The following is a 15881-nucleotide window of genomic DNA, read 5'->3' on the forward strand; positions in this document are numbered from 1 at the left end:
TCCTCAGGCCAAGCAATGGAGAGGGAAAGGGGTGAGGAAACCTCTACAAGGCTCAAAGCCAGCTAAATGCAATCTGCAGAAGGTGGGACAAGCCCACAGAGAGTTTGCTTCTGTGTATAATTGTGAGCAGGGAGAATGGGTAGATGGATGGATGGATGGATGGATGGATGGATGGATGGATGGATGGATGGATGGATGGATGGATGGATGGATGGATGGATGGATGGATGGATGGATGGATGGGTGGGTGGGTGGGTGGGTGGATGGATGGATGGATGGATTTGTTTCAGCTTCAGCCCCTTTGCATATTTTCCACATCCATTCCTTTCCTCCATGCGCTGGCAAACAAAATGTTTCCCCACGAGCCATAATGAGAACAATGAGAGTGTAGCCTAAGCTGAATGCTAGCCCTTGCTCCTCTCCTTTGCCCATTTGCAGTACTTCCTCTTCTTGGCACTGTAGCTAGTCAGACTGGTGCATCGCATTGATGTTAATTGATTGGTGATGAAGTAGCCAGTTTTTGTGCAGGGGAGTACCTGTGGTATTGTAGAACCAGCTCTCCAAATAATCATGACCCATTCGTGCTCCCACTCTGAAGTAAACCAAACAACCAGGAAACTCTGTGCTGATCAATGCAGAGAACATTTTCCTGGGGGTGCTTTATGTGCTTTGCTGGCTTGTTGATATTCCAGGGACATGCCTGAGTTGGTTGCTGCTGCTTCTGCGGAGGGTCTTCCACAGCCTCCCGCATTTGGGTCAAATTCATGTTGGTAGCTTCGATGACACTGTCCAACCATCTCATCCTCTGTCGTCCCCTTCTCCTCTTGCCTTCACGCTTTCCCAACATCAGGATCTTTTCCAGGGAGTCTCCTCTTCTCATGAGATGGCCAAAATGACTGGAGCCTCAGCTTCAGGATCTGTCTTTCCAGTGAGCACTCAGGGTTGATTTCCTTCAAAATGGATCGGTTTGTTCTCCTTGCAGTCCTTGCTCTAGAGTAAGAAAAAAAAGAAAAGACAAGGCTCCTTAGAAAGCTGTATGACATCTTTCTAAAGTGCCATAGCTTACATCTTTGCAGGTGATATTCTGAAAAGAGTGACATATAACAAGGTAATGAAGTGTTGTGGAGACGCCCACACACAGTGTGAAAAATAATCTGCCTTCTCTTCTATGATTCCTTCAGCACATGTTGAACATTTGTGCCTTGCGCTCCCTTACCCCCTACACATAATAACAGCAGTCAAAGGTAGCTTGCCTCATCATGACAAATTCAAGCTTTCCTCTGTGAGAGCGCCTCGCTTCTATTATGACTCGGCTCATCAAATAACGAGATGATGTTCCATGAGCTAAGCACAAAAGGGTTTTCATACAACAAGGAGGATTTGTAGAAAACCCTGAAACGGGTTGCTATAAGTCAGAATTGACTTGACGGTGCAGAACAGCAACTGAAAAGCAGACTGTGTATGTGTTAAAAACCCTGTGGAATCATAGTTATTGCTCAAGAGCACCTGCATCAGTAAACAAAATACTTGTGATGCACACTAACTTCAGTCTCTTCCCTGGGAGTTCTTGGGACTCTGAGCACCAACTAACTAGCCAAGATGTGTCAGTTGCGCTGACATTAGGCGGATGACACTTGGCAGAATGCAGCCTGGGGACACTGAAAGTTTCTTAGGGCCACCCTCACCTTTGTCTAACCGATAGCTATGTCCTTGGGCTGGTTCAGGTTGTGGTTCAGATTGTGCATTTATTAATTTAAAATATCTCTATGCCACCTTTCTCCCCAAAAGGACCCAAGGTGGCTTACATAATTAAAACACTACCTGAAAGCTAAAACAGGAAGTATACAAACTTTTTTAAAAAAAAAATTAAACAACTATTATAGTAAAATGGATCAATACTAAAAGACAATAGAATGCATAAAACTGGTAACAGTGGTTTCGGCATCCGGCTGTGGAGCCAGAGATTGAGAGTTTGATTCCCCACTATGCCTTCTTGACAGGGGCTGGACTTGATGACCTCTAGGTCCCTAGAGGGGACATGGTGGCACTGCGGGCTAAACCGAGAAGCCTGTGCTGCAGGGTCAGAAGACCAAGCAGTCGTAAGATTGAATCCACGCAACGGAGTGAGCTCCCGTCGCTTGTCCCAGCTCCCGACAACCTAGTGGTTCGAAAGCATGCAAATGCAAGTAGATACGTAAATAGGGACCACTTCGGTGGGAAGGTAACAGCATTCCGTGTCTAAGTCGCACTGGCCATGTGACCACGGAAGATTGTCTTCGGACAAAACGTTGGCTCTATGGCTTGGAAACGGGGATGAGCACCGCCCCCTAGAGTCGGACATGACTGGACAAAAATTGTCAAGGGGAACCCTTACCTTTACCTTAGGTTCCTTGTAGCTCTGCAGTTCTATAAAAGAAAAACTGAGCAAGGATACAGGTTTTAGGAAGGAGTGGGAATGGCAGCCCAAAACACCATCACAAAATCACACAGTGGTGGAAGGAAGCTTCATGTCATGGGGTACTGCAACATTAATGCAGGGTTCTCCCCTGTGAAGAGAGGCAAGGGGGGTAGAAACAGGACTCTGCATGCTAAAACACAGATCGGGGAGAGGTGGTTTGTGTGGAAGAGTTTTTCCTGTTAAATTAAACAAGCAGAAATCAACATGCATAGCAGGGTGTCACCTGCTTCTGAAATAAAGGAATGTTCCATGATAATAGCCTTAGGCAGAGCAGCTGGGGGAGCCTGAAGTGGAGAAGTGGGTGGATTAAACAGATTAAATCGTGTTTGTGTTTACTTACATGCTTTAGTTTAACCACAAAGAAAAACAAACACTGAACAGCCCTGCCACATTTTCTGATACAAAGAATTTCTGAGCGCTTTGGACATTATATTTTAATAGGAACATTTGGAGCTACGTATTACTTCGTGGTTACTGCTCTCTGATGGCAAAAGTAAAGCATCGTGTTAATCGTTATCACCTCTATGTTGCCAATAAGGTGGAAAAAATATAAGTAAATCTTTTTGATTTACACTGGCTGATAATGATATTGTTATGTTTGAAGATTTTATAAAAAGGCAAAACCGAAGAATATTTCCCTTGCCATTACAGAGGGGTATGGAAATGGCACTAACTAGAGATGGGCACAGATTAATTCGTGCCACTTCATATGAAGTGGACCCTTCACCATCCATTGCATGCCGCCAAGATCCTCCTTCTCCGGCGGCACTCCAGTCCGGGCAGGAGCTCGAACTGACCTTCCCCACCTCCTCTGGCAGCCGACCACTCATTGGCTGCACAGAGAGAATCTCTGTCCCACCTCCTTGTCGGAGTTGTCAGCTGCCAGAGGAGGCAGGGATGGGCCGTCTGAGCTTCGACTGCCTGGACTGGAGCACCGCCAGAGAACGGGAACCCTGGGGAATGCGATGGTTGTTGAATGGGCCAGACTTTGTACAAAGTGGCACAGATTTGTACAAAGTGGCACAAATTAAGTTGTGCTCATCTCTAGCACAAACCCTGAAAAATCTCTGTACGAATAACAAAATATCCGACAGGATCCCATTAAAAAGTAACATTTGAAAGTAACTGGGTTACTCATTATAGCTGAATGTAGATTTGTAATTATTAGAGATATACCTCTGTAAACCGCAAGTTATTAATTTTAAATTGTGCAACACTGTGATATAAAGAAAGAAAGAACTAATTGCAGGTAACTACATTACTTTTACTTAATTTACTTTTACCTACCTAATTTTGAGCTCTTTTTTTTGTTTGCTTAGCATTTTTTTGTTTGCTTAGCATTTTTTTGTTTGCTTAGCATTTAAAATTCACTAGTCTGTTCTACTGCATTTTAAACTTTACTTTTCACTCATGGCTTTACTCTTTCGAACATTTATGAATTGGTTTCCAAAAATCTCTCAGCCACTGATTATGCAGTGAGGCTCTTGCTTCTTGTGAAATTATTGGTTTTATCCCAATTAGTTTTTGATTGGTCAGCATTTATGCTTCGCGTTGCTTAAGTGTGTTTCTTAATTTATTTACATAAACAGCTGTGAGAGTATTCACTCGAAAGGCACTGAATAAATGGTACAGAGGGACACATGGAATCGCTATTCAGATGTTTTGAAAATGGAAGAATGTAGGTATATAAGCAGGAGGTGTGTGTCATAGTACCATCGCCCTCTGTTCCCTGTCCCATCATCCCCTACATATGGAGAGCCCCCTGTGTTGTTAGAGGTTCTCTGTGTGCTTAAGAATGCTGGAAAGTCTACAGATAGATGTGGGGGGCAGCTTGTCATGAAATTGGAGAGGTGAGGTACTCGCCTTGCTCAGACCATGACTTGCTAATCTGTGAAGAGCGATGGGAATTATGGTAAAGGAAGTGGGGCTAACCGTTCCCTTCCTTGCAATAATTATAATCATGTGTCGACTCCATTCTGACTCATGGTGACCCTTTTCAAAGTGTTCCAAGTAGAGAATACATAGAAGTGGTTGACCATTCCCTTCTTCTGGGGGCAACCTGGGACTGTGCAGCTTGCCCAAGGCCACATAGGTTGGCTCTTCTGGGAAGAGTGGGGAATTGAACTCCCAACTTCTGGTTCTGCACCAGATACCTGAGTCACTGAGCTACCCAATCAGCATTCCCTTCCTCATAGATTTACCTTATTCAGGTTCCAAAATGGCTGAAAATAGAAGGAGGGAAGGAAGAAGGGGGAGAGAGAGGTCCACAGAAGATGTAGCATGGATTCAAGGTTAACTCTGCTGTTTTATAGAGGGAAGATCACTCTATGCTCCAGTTCATGCTGGAGAGGCAAATCTCATTCATTGTCAGTTTCTACCAATTTTCATGACAGGATGAAATGGCCATGCCTTGAAACTCCTTCTCTATCAAGATTTTTCCTTCTCTGCTTTTGCACTTAGAGAGCTAGCATGGCATTGTAGTGAGAAAGTGGGACTAATATCCAAAGTGGAGTTGCTGGACAGTTTCCACTGGGCCAGTGAAATTTCCTGCGTGGTCTGGGACCACTTGTTGTGTTATAAAAATAAAATGGGGAGACAAGCATACATTACCTTCAGCTCACTGGAGGAAAACATATTTATTTATTGTACAGTGGTGCCCCGCATGACGACGACCCCGCTAAACGATGAAACCACAGGACGATGACTTTTTGCGATCACTATAGTAATTCGCAAAACAGGCATTTCAATGGGGGAATTCCGCTTCACGACGATTTGGTCTGTGCTTTGCGGACCGTTTATTCGCATGACAACGATATTTACAGCTGATCGTTGGCTTCACAAAATGGCTTCCCGCTGTTTTCCAGATCCATGCTTCGGAAGACAGCAATTAAAAACAGATGATAGGTGCTCGCAAAATGGCTGCCCTATGCAGGATCTTCGCTGGACGACGAGGTATTTTCCCCATTGGAACACATTAACCGGTTTTCAATGCATTCCAATGGGGAAACTGTTTTCGCATGACAATGATTTCGCTGTACAGCGATTTCAGGGGAACGAATTATCGTCATTATGCGGGGCACCACTGTATCTAGTCGAACGACCACTCTAGGTGGCTGTGGTCGTCATACGACTGTGTGTCAAAATAAAGAGAGAATCACAGAAACTCTCCTCTCTAATTTTGCTGGAGAAAATTGAGCTAGCTAAGGGATTTCCTTGGCCCTCTCTGCAGCCAGCGAATGAATGTAGTGCCACATGGAAGAGCAGAAGTACCAGCATAGTTCTCATCTCTAAAGCAGTGGTTCCCAACCTTGGTTAACCCAGGTGTTGACTGCAGCTCCCAGAAACTTTGGCCAGCACGGCTGGTGCTGAAGGTGTCTGGAAATTGCAGTCCGTGAACACTTGGGTTTCCAAGTTGGGAACTAAATCTAAAGCACAGAACAAGAAAAGAGCTGGACAGAAAATCTTCAGGTATTGATTGATTGATTGGTTTTCTATCCCGCCCATCTAGACCAAAGGTCTACTCTGGGTGGTTTACAAATTTAAAAACAATAACACCAAAACATATATTATAGGTCCAAGATGGCAAAGCGTAAGAAATTAAGATAGGGCAGGAGGGAAAGCCTACCCAAATAGCCAGGTTTTAAGTTTATTCTTGAAAACACCCAGAGAGGGAGCCAGGCGAATCTCCACTGGCAAGTTGTTCCAAAGGTGAGGGGCCACTGCCGTGAAGGCCCTGTTCCTCGTTCTTTCCTTCTGGACCTCCCTCGACGTTAGACCCTTTCAGCCACCCAGCCTGGCTGGAACGAGCAACTCTGGCAGAACTGGGTGGGAGAAGGCGCTCTGCCAGATATCGAGGTCCTAAACCATTAGGTAATGCTTCCTGTTTTGGTTTTGAGGACTAATGACCGTTACAGTTGCTATGAGGCTTCAGAAATGCCTTCTTAAGAAGCAAACTTCTAGGAGTCCACAGCTTCATTAAGTCAATAAGTTATTTCCCCTTTCGAAGCTATTTAACCTGCAAGGAAGCCAACAGGCATGAAAGAAACCACGTACAGCCATGGTAACAGAATAGAAGCTTGGTGGGAAGTCCCATTTGATGGCAGATAAGCCAGTTATCGTCGTAGCACCGTCACAGAAAGCTGCGTTATCCCAAGATAGACAATCTCACCATCCAGAGGAATATTATTTATATTGATTGGCTGTGATTCTCTTGGTTTAAAGCAGGAGCTTTGCTGAGCTCTGTGGGGAGATATCAGGGAGCGACAGTATTTTACACGCCAGAATTTTTCTGTCACCAGGATACCTCCCTGGTGTACCCAAAATACCAAGATTCTAACTTCCTGGTTTCCCAGAACCTCACATACTACAATGATTGAATTGTCACCTTTCCTTTTTTAAATTTATGTTTAAATTTCAAAAACAAATACAAGAATACAAAATACTTGCTAATACAATCTAAACCAGAGTGCACCCCCATACCCATGGGACCCTTTGGAACAATACTTTTAATACGAACCCCTTTTCCAAAATTGTATTGATTATTGTTTAGAGGTTTTCCCCTTTCCTTTCACTCGTACAAATCCAATAAATCTACCCCAAATATTATAAAATAATATTTGAACTTATTTCCCCTCTTTTCATCTTCAGTTCAGCAGTCAATTTATCATTTAATGCAGTGGTCCCCAACCTTGGGCCTCCAGATGTTCTTGGAATACAACTCCCAGAAGCCCTCACCACCACCTCTGGTGGCCAGGATTTCTGGGAGTTGAAGTCTAAGAACATCTGGAGGCCCAAGGTTGGGGACCGCTGATTAATGTCCCATACTTCATTATACCAATCTTCTAATTTAATACCATTTTTATCTTCCCAGAATCTAGCTATTAATATTCTAGCACTTGTCATAAAACTGAAAATCAATTCCTTTGAGCAATAATCAATTCTGTCTTCTCAAAAATTGACAACAAAGCAATTTTAGAATTGAATTCACGCTCTTTTCCAAATATATCACATATTTCCTTAAAAATCAGTCGCCTTTCCTGAGTGCAAGTCTGAGGAATCAGCTTAGCGGTGTGGGAATAATGTAAAAGGATGGAGGCCTACAGAGAAAACAGAATGGAGTTTAAACTCCGTCACCGTTCTGGCAACTTTGTCTGGTGGATGCTGATCGCTGCAGCTTAATAGCTCGTTGTTCTTTTTTCCCCTGGCCCAAACGGTTTGAGGTCACCTTTTCAAAAGAAAAGAATTGCTGAGCACTCCAAAATGGATTGTACTCTGTGATGACTCTCCAGTCAGTCTGGCTTCTGCACTGCATACGCTTAACATGTTCAGAGTCTGCAGGAAAAGGTGGTGTCAGTGGAAAATCCTAGGGTAGGAAAATTTGTAAGAATCATAGTCCCCATGCGGTAGAAACTTTAGCATCCACGTGCAATATTTTGATAGTTTCCTAACTTACTTTAATTTGGGTCGCCTGGACAAGTGCTGTTTCCCTTGAATCCTAAAAATGAAGAAACAATCCAACTGCTTTTGAATCAGCTAATCTACAAGCAAAGATTGACTACAATAGGGACAGGCATAGCAGTCTATTTTTTTCCATGAGCATAGACTGGGTACCTCCTGAAATTGATCCTATGAATTGGACTGGATGAAGGTTCTGTTGTTGCTAAGCACTGAAGCTGCATCCGATTTACGGTGACTCTAAAAATTAGTGACCTTCCAAAGGTCCTATCATTAACAGGCCTGCACAACTCTTGCAAACTAAAGGCAGTGGCTTCGTTTATTGAGTCAAACCATCTCATATTAGTTCTTCCTCATTTTCTGTTGCTTGCAAAGTTTTTGTAGCACTGTTGTCTTCTCCACTGAGTCTTGACTCTTATAATGTGTCCAAAGTACGATAGCTCAGTTTAGTGATTTTTGCTTCTAGGGTTGATTTGATCTACAGTCCACTTACTTGTCTTTCCAGCAGCCTGTAAAGACCTCCAACACCACATTTCAAGTGATGTTTCAGCTTTCTTTATTGTCCGGCTCTAACCTAGTCATCAAGAATGCCATGATGGTGGTCTTGTTACTCTCCACTGTCACATTCTTACTCTTAAGGATCTCTTCTAGGTCCTCCATATATGTCGCTCCAAATCTCAGTTGTCTTCTCATTCTTTTAAAGGGAGAAGAGTCTATCGTATGGCAGCAGAAGAGAATCTCCTCGTTCAAAACCACTACGCCGAATTTTGCTGTTGCTTTCTTCTTCCGTTTCTGAAGAAGAAGAAAGCAATAGCAAAACGACAGTCTGTCAGATGGGCCAGGTACCATTCTGCATTTGATGAGCTTTTTGTCTGATCCAGAGCTCAAAAAAAATGAACTACAATTCCTAGGAATCTGCAGTACAGCCATACTGGTTGTAGATTTAGGGGGGGATATAATCCCAAAGTGTAACATCTCCAATCTCTGGATGGATACAAAACTCACAGTAAATATTTGCATTTAAATAGAAGACAGTTTAAGTATAAAAGCACATTGCTTCAAAGAAGCCATGCATCACACCCACCTGCACACAAATCCTCTTATTATCCATTTGTTACTTCCAGTCATTATACAGATTCATTCTTAGTCATACCATCCAACCAGCTGTGTTTCTAAATTTGATTCATAACAGCAATGCTGCTTCACTAATCTCTTCCTGGAAAATTCTTATCCTTTGCTTATGACACTTCTTGATTTTGCATGATCAGAAAGTCACAGGTTCAGCATTCCAGATTGTTAAGGAGATGTTAATGCAGGACAAATAGGGTGATGGGAAAGAATCTGGAAGCAAACTATGGCTGCCTAAACTTGAGGTTATTCTACCATGTACATATAATGAGAATAGAGAACTGACCAGAAAAGACAATAGTGCTGGGGAAAGTAGGGGAAGGAGAGTAGGAAGAGAGGAAGACCTAACATGAAATAGATTGTCTCAATAAAGATAGCCACAGCTGTTAATTTGCAAGAGCAGAGCAGAACTTACTGAAGAAGGCAATATTGATGGGAGAGGGTTAGTAGGAAGACAGTATAACTTAACATGAGACTCAATAAAGAAAGCCAGGTTTTGGCTTGCAAGATCTAAGCAGAGCTGCTAATGACAGGACTTTTTGGAAGTCAGTAACTCATATAGGCACCACACATCAGAAGTGACTCGACAGCATGTAACATCTTTGGCTTTTTTTAAAAAAATTAACAAACAACTGTATAGTGACAATGGTTGAGGTGGAATGGTTGAGACTATGGTAGGATATGCACCCAAGTTCTGCAACATTGAGTAAGAGTATCCCCAGTCACAAAGCAAAAGAACAGTAATGTCGCAGCTTTAAAAAGTGAGATTCTGAACATTTGTTCTCTTTTCTCTTTTAAACATCTTTTAAAGTATTTTTTTTACCGCCAGATACAGAATTCCTTTGCAAGCACAAAACCTTGTTTGGCCTGGAAAGAATTAAATATTCATTTGAGTCCTGATTGATAGGTTCAGAGATGTGGAGCTGGTATTGAATGTTGTGCTACCAGGAAAAAGGATGCCAAAACTTTATATAGGGAAAGGGCAACCGGGATCTTGGTGACACTGATGCCAGCAGTCAAAATGGTCTACACAAGATACCCTCTTATACTTACTAGCATGTTCTCTAGTTGAAATACAGCCTTAACAATTCATTTGTGTTTAGGTGAAAAGTGGTTAACTGATGAAAAAAGGAATCAGGCTTCTGGGGCTTTCCCCTTCTTGGTGTCTCTTTGTGAATCGTTATTTCTGGATCCTTGGAAATTTCCATTCACGTATGCACTCCATTTTTATGGTAACAGTTAAGGTTACTAAGTTGATCTTCAAATCATTGACCCTGTGGTCTTTACTGTACAGTGGACCCTCGACTTACAGACTTTTCGAGTTACAGACTTTCTCTGGCTGCAAAATTTAGATTCGACTTGCAGCCAGAGAATCGACTTACAGACCAGAAAAAAAACCAAAATGGAATAAAAATAGAATAAAAACCACTGGTTATGGGATTAATCGGTTTTCAGTGCATTGTAGGTCAATGGAGATTCGACTTACAGACTTTTCGACTTGCAGCCACCATTCCAATACGGATTAATTCCTTAAGTAGAGGGTCCACTGTAGTTGGGAAGAGTGAAGTAATTTTTCTTACTCACTTCTACATTTTTTGTCTAAAACCACGTAGGTGCAATGTAGGTTCTTAGCTGCTTATGGGCCATCATTTTCTCACTTCTTAACTTCTTATTCTTATGCCCTTCTGTTGAACTGAGGTTAGTGCTTGCTGAAAAACTGTTTTCTTGGAATTTGTTTACCAGCATGTCAGAATTTACTGACACATTGGCACTTCTAGCTCCTTTTGTTTCCGTGGTATCTGTGGAGATTCAGTCACCAGGTTGACAAAGGAATTAAAGAGGTAGAGGCCAGGGATCCATGGCAGTCCATTGGCAGTCACTCAGCTTACCAGAATCAACAGAAAGACAAGGGAATTAGGAGGATCAGCTCTCCACACACTTTGCAGAAAACAAGACATATTTCCAATTTGATGAAAACTGTTACTCGAGTTTATTAATAAAAATACAAAAATTTGTGAAAACCTGAGCACTCCCTTTCTTGTGAAATGAGGTCAGACAAAGTCAGAGAAAGGAGAAGAGGAAGCTAAAACCAAACTAGCAATCAAAAGAAGAACACTGAGGAAGGGAGGGAGGAAGGAAGAAAAAGAGAGCAAGAGAACAAAATCGGTGAAACAGGAATGATATAGCTGTAATTATCAATATGTTGAAGCTTCTAAATGAAGGTTTCAAATTTAAGGCAGTACATTTGCTTGTTTTTATTCTAGCTTTGAACAGGCTGTAGATTCTTTGATCTTGAAATGCCATGGCTGCCAGTATTGGTGAATTGATGGCAAGTCATTAACTTGTTTTCTTGTCCTCTCCTGTTCCTGAACAGATTCCAGAACCTTCTTTGGTCTCGAAAAGCCTTTGTGGATAGTGTCAAAGTCTACAACCAGAGCTACATCTACATGCCAGCCTTCTCCATGAAAGCAGGGACAGAACCCTCTCTTCGGGTTTACTACACCCTAGCGGATGTCGGTGCTAGGCAGACAGTGATCTTTGCCAACCCAAACTTCCTGCGTGACATTGGAAAGTTCTGGAAAAGCAAAGGGATTCATGGGAAGCGACTGTCAACCGGCCTCTTCTTGGTCAGCGCAGCCCTAGGTTTGTGTGAAGAAGTCACGATTTATGGCTTCTGGCCTTTTTCCGTGGACCTGCATGGAAAGTTCATCAGTCATCATTATTATGACAACGTCTTGCCAGATTCCGGATTCCATGCCATGCCGGAGGAATTCCTGCAGCTGTGGTTTCTTCACAAAAGAGGCGTGTTGCGGATGCAGCTGGAACATTGTGAGGACTCCATGTTTCACTCTGCTGTTTGAGGAAAGACCTTGGGAAAGGTCTGAAGAGAGGTGACCCCATTTCACGTTCCGCAGAATGAACAGACGGGAAGAACAAAGGCCCATATCCAATCTGTTAACGGATTTGCATGGACTGCTCCAGTAATAAAGGCACCATTGACAACTTGGAGGTGGATGGGAGAATGGAAGTCCTTATGCGCAGCATTCTGTGTGGTCCTTGGCGAAGGCTGTTCAGCGAAATGGCAAAACTCAGCCAGGCGTTGCCAAGGGTGTCATTCCAGGGCATTACAGGGTTGGGGTTCTAAAGGGCTTTCAGTGATCGTACTGAATATTCCATGTTGTTCAGATTTAAGACTGACATCCACGCAACTGGAAATTTATTTCTTTGGACTGTGTGTTTGTTCGTTCGTTTCCAAAGCTGGATCTTGTAAGGTGCCTCAAGTAACCATTCTTTTCTTTTATTATTATTATTTTTTCCCAAGAAGCATTGAAAAAATAGTCAAACTGTGCCAATTTTCTGTCCTTCAAAGGAAACAAAACCAAACAAGTAGCAGTGCTTGTAGTCAGAAATTGGGGAATGTGTTTTTTTAAAAAAAGAGATGTGAATGTTTTTTTAGCAAAATATTTATTTTTTACAAGAAAAAAAATAAGTTGCCCGTTTTGTTTCCATGTAGGTTGATTGAGGTAAAGAACAGTGACTGTTGGGGTCATCAAGCTTGCTCCTGGTCGTAAAACTGGCCCCACCCTCTCGTGCTTGTATTGAACTAACCACAGTTCTGAGCTGGTCTCACGATATCAAAATGACACGTCCTCGCTCGATCCTAAAACAAGATAGAGGATCAGTCCTGCGTTTTGTAGAGCTAACCTGAGCCAGTTTTGTGATGTTTTGGAAGGTTTGTTTCTGTTTCATCCTACATTTTTTTTTTACATTCCAGGGTACACACCGCAAAGGCCATGCATTGTACTTACAGTTGAACTTGGAAAGTTACTTTTTAAAACGAACTAGTTAAAGGTGCCATTCCAGGGTAGCCAAAAACGTAATTGCCACTAGAATCAAGGATCTTTCTTGCTTTCCGAAGTTACCGAAATACACACTGTTTAGTAGTTTTAAACTTCAGAATGATACTAACTGCTAACTTGTGATAGAAAACTCATGTAAGTAGTCAGACCACGTTCCCTGTAACTGTAGAATTAACTAAAACTATTTCGCTTACGCCACAAAAGAGGTTAGGTTAACTTTTATGGCCAGAATCCGATGACTTAGTTGTGCTGGTGTAAGTGTAGTGGTGGAAACAGCAACATTAAATTACTGCTAGTTAATGAATCACTATGTGTATCCTCAACTCCTGGCAGTTGCATCTGCTAACGTGCAATGAAGGGAACAAGAAACTAATGGCAACCCACTGCTGGAATGTACACCATCTAACTAACAGGATTCTGGCCATTGCCCTATAGTTAGAACTTAGATGTTCATAGTGATTGAAAAAAAGAGTTTAACTACAAGTAACTTGTTATTTATATTGGAACGAGTTACTTCCAAGCTCTGGTGAAAGCTGATACTCTTATTTTGGGGAAGGAGATATATGTCAGTGGTAGAGTGCATGTGGAGCTGTAGGTCAGTGGTAGAGAGCATGTTTTGCATGTGCATGGCTCCGTATTCTGTTCCTGGTATCTCCTGTTAAAAGGCTGGGAAAGACCTCTTTGTTTCAGTCCCTGAAAAGCATCTGCCAAGAAAATTAGGCTACACTGGGCTAGATGGATTAGTCCGTTGGCTTAATGTAAAACAGCTTCATCTCCCCAAACCTCCATTTATCATTGTAATTGTCCTTGGTCCAGGTCACCGCAGTCTGATTTTGAGCCATTTCTGCTGAAATCTAACATGATCCATTTGTCCTATCTCTCCCTCTGCCGAGAGCACAGGGATTATCCATTCATTTTAAACAAGAGGTCTGAACATAGTCAATTTGCTGAGATGCTCTAGGGCAAGAGTGACGATTTACTTGTGGTGATATTTGCAGCCTGGAGGGGCTCCCCTGTCCACTTTGAGGTGAAGTGTCTCCCTCACAAGACCACGGGCTGCCCTGTGAATTGCAGGAAAGAGCAGCTGGAACAGAGTTTGGGGAAAGAAGCTTGCCAGTAAGACCATGTGCAGTGTTTGCTTATGAGGCCTGGTTAAGGAGTTTTCAGCAGAGCTTGGGCAGGAAAAATTATTCAGCCAAGGACAAAGCAGTGCCAAGAGTTTTTCCCCACAATGACATAAGCATCAAACTAAAGAGAGAGAAAAATCTGCTGAAAATTGTTCTCCAGTTTCTCCTTGGATATTTGAAAAGTCCCCACATATTCTTTGGATGTTTAAATATTTGATGAATATTCTCTTACGGTGGTTACTCCTCCTAAATAAAAACAAATACATTTCCATCTTTTTTGTAACTGGCTGTTTTATTTATATGCAGATGTTTGCAGATTTAACCAATTAAACCTAACTGGGTTAATTGCTCTGATTTCTGGAGCTTTATTTGATTAATTGATTAAATCATGCAAGTTTGCTTATAAATAACCAATTCTCCCAAAAGTTGTTGTTTTATGGCACTAATGTGCCATCTTGGAAGTGCCATCTTGGAAGCAATGTTGCCTCCGATGTGTTTAAGGAAACTCCGACGTTTAGGGAAAATGAGTCTACTTGGAGGCAATCTAGCTTCAATTTTTATAAGTACTTATATTAATGAAATAATGAACATTCTATGTGTTTTTACAGTGTGTTGACCAGTTTATTCAGGGATGCCTTCTTAGTCAATTAAAAATTAGTTTAGTCTGACCTGTTAATTAAATATTGCACTTCAAAGTTTATTTGTGCTTGATATCCATTGAGATTTGTTTTTTTTATGTCTGAGAGTTTGCAGTAGTTGGCTGCTGGTAGGTTCAGAAAGTGAGTGTGTGTTTTTAGAGTGACCGGTATCCTGTTGTGTAGCTTTTTACTGTGCCAATGGGAGTTTTTACCACTGGCTGAGATAGATTGCAATGAATCGTCCCAGAAGGATTTTGACTCTTAATAGGAAATATAGAGGAGAATCCTGTTGGTTTCCCCCACATGTGTCTGCTGCAGGTGTCCTCCTTTCCTACAAGGAGGCATTCCTGATATCATCATGCATGCAGAAACCTTGTTGCTATAAGTAGTAGTGTGATGTTTAGCTTGCCCATGTGCAGATGGAGCAGCGCCGACAGGCAGGTAGCTCCACAGAGCAGTTATGATATGCATTTCACAGCAGGATACTGCTGGTTGGGTTTAAAATATCTGCAGTCACTTTTTTACCTCTAAGCTCCTTGTCATCTTTTTCCTAGTATCTGTCCAAAAGATGATGGACTTAACTCCTCCCATTTTTTGCCTCCAGAAAACATGTCCAAAGGTGCTTACAGTATGGATGTCTCACCGGCACTTTCTGTTTTTTTTCCTTTGACTTCTTGACATCATCACATGGCTATATCTAGAAATCTTGTGACGCCATCACAAAGCCATTTCAGAATGACGGCAAGAAGCCACATCCTCATTCTGAATCGGCTTTGTGATTGGTTTATAATATGACATCAAGATATCATAATGTGCATAGTCTGCGTAAGAACATGCAGTTAGAGGGGCATAGCTATGCTGGAAGGGCACATAAAAAGGGCTGTCAAAATCAGGTAAGCAGCATATAAATATAAAAAATAGATAACAATGTTGCAAGGTCTTTTAAATTTTTCCAGGTTTTTAAAAATGAAGTAAACACTTCGGGATTTTCACATTTGCTAGTGCATCCGGATTCTTCTTCTTCGTTGTACATATCGGAATCAACCCAGGAAGTGCTCCTGGTGTGGAAGGATCAACCAAAAGTGCCAGGAGATCCCCAAATGTGTTCACCATCCTTGCATTCTTTGGGGGGGGGTCCTTCCATGTCCCCCTGCATCCAGATGAGTTTCATCTTTGAGTAGGCATACTCGAGTACAGTGAAAATCCATCTTGACCT

General features: G+C 42.1%; 1 protein-coding gene across 1 annotated transcript in view; it reads left to right on the forward strand.

The window, feature by feature from the left end:
* ST8SIA1 (ST8 alpha-N-acetyl-neuraminide alpha-2,8-sialyltransferase 1) overlaps positions 1 to 15661 on the forward strand; it is a 103620-nt gene extending 87959 nt beyond the window's left edge. The window contains exon 5 of the mRNA XM_072999698.2: positions 11415 to 15661. Coding sequence (XP_072855799.2) covers positions 11415 to 11901 — 487 coding nt within the window. The 3' untranslated portion in view covers positions 11902 to 15661. The remainder of the gene's footprint in view (positions 1 to 11414) is intronic.
* Positions 15662 to 15881: the final 220 nt, after the last annotated feature.

This window comes from Pogona vitticeps, chromosome 5, assembly GCF_051106095.1.
Source record: "Pogona vitticeps strain Pit_001003342236 chromosome 5, PviZW2.1, whole genome shotgun sequence".
Taxonomy (NCBI): Eukaryota; Metazoa; Chordata; class Lepidosauria; order Squamata; family Agamidae; genus Pogona; species Pogona vitticeps.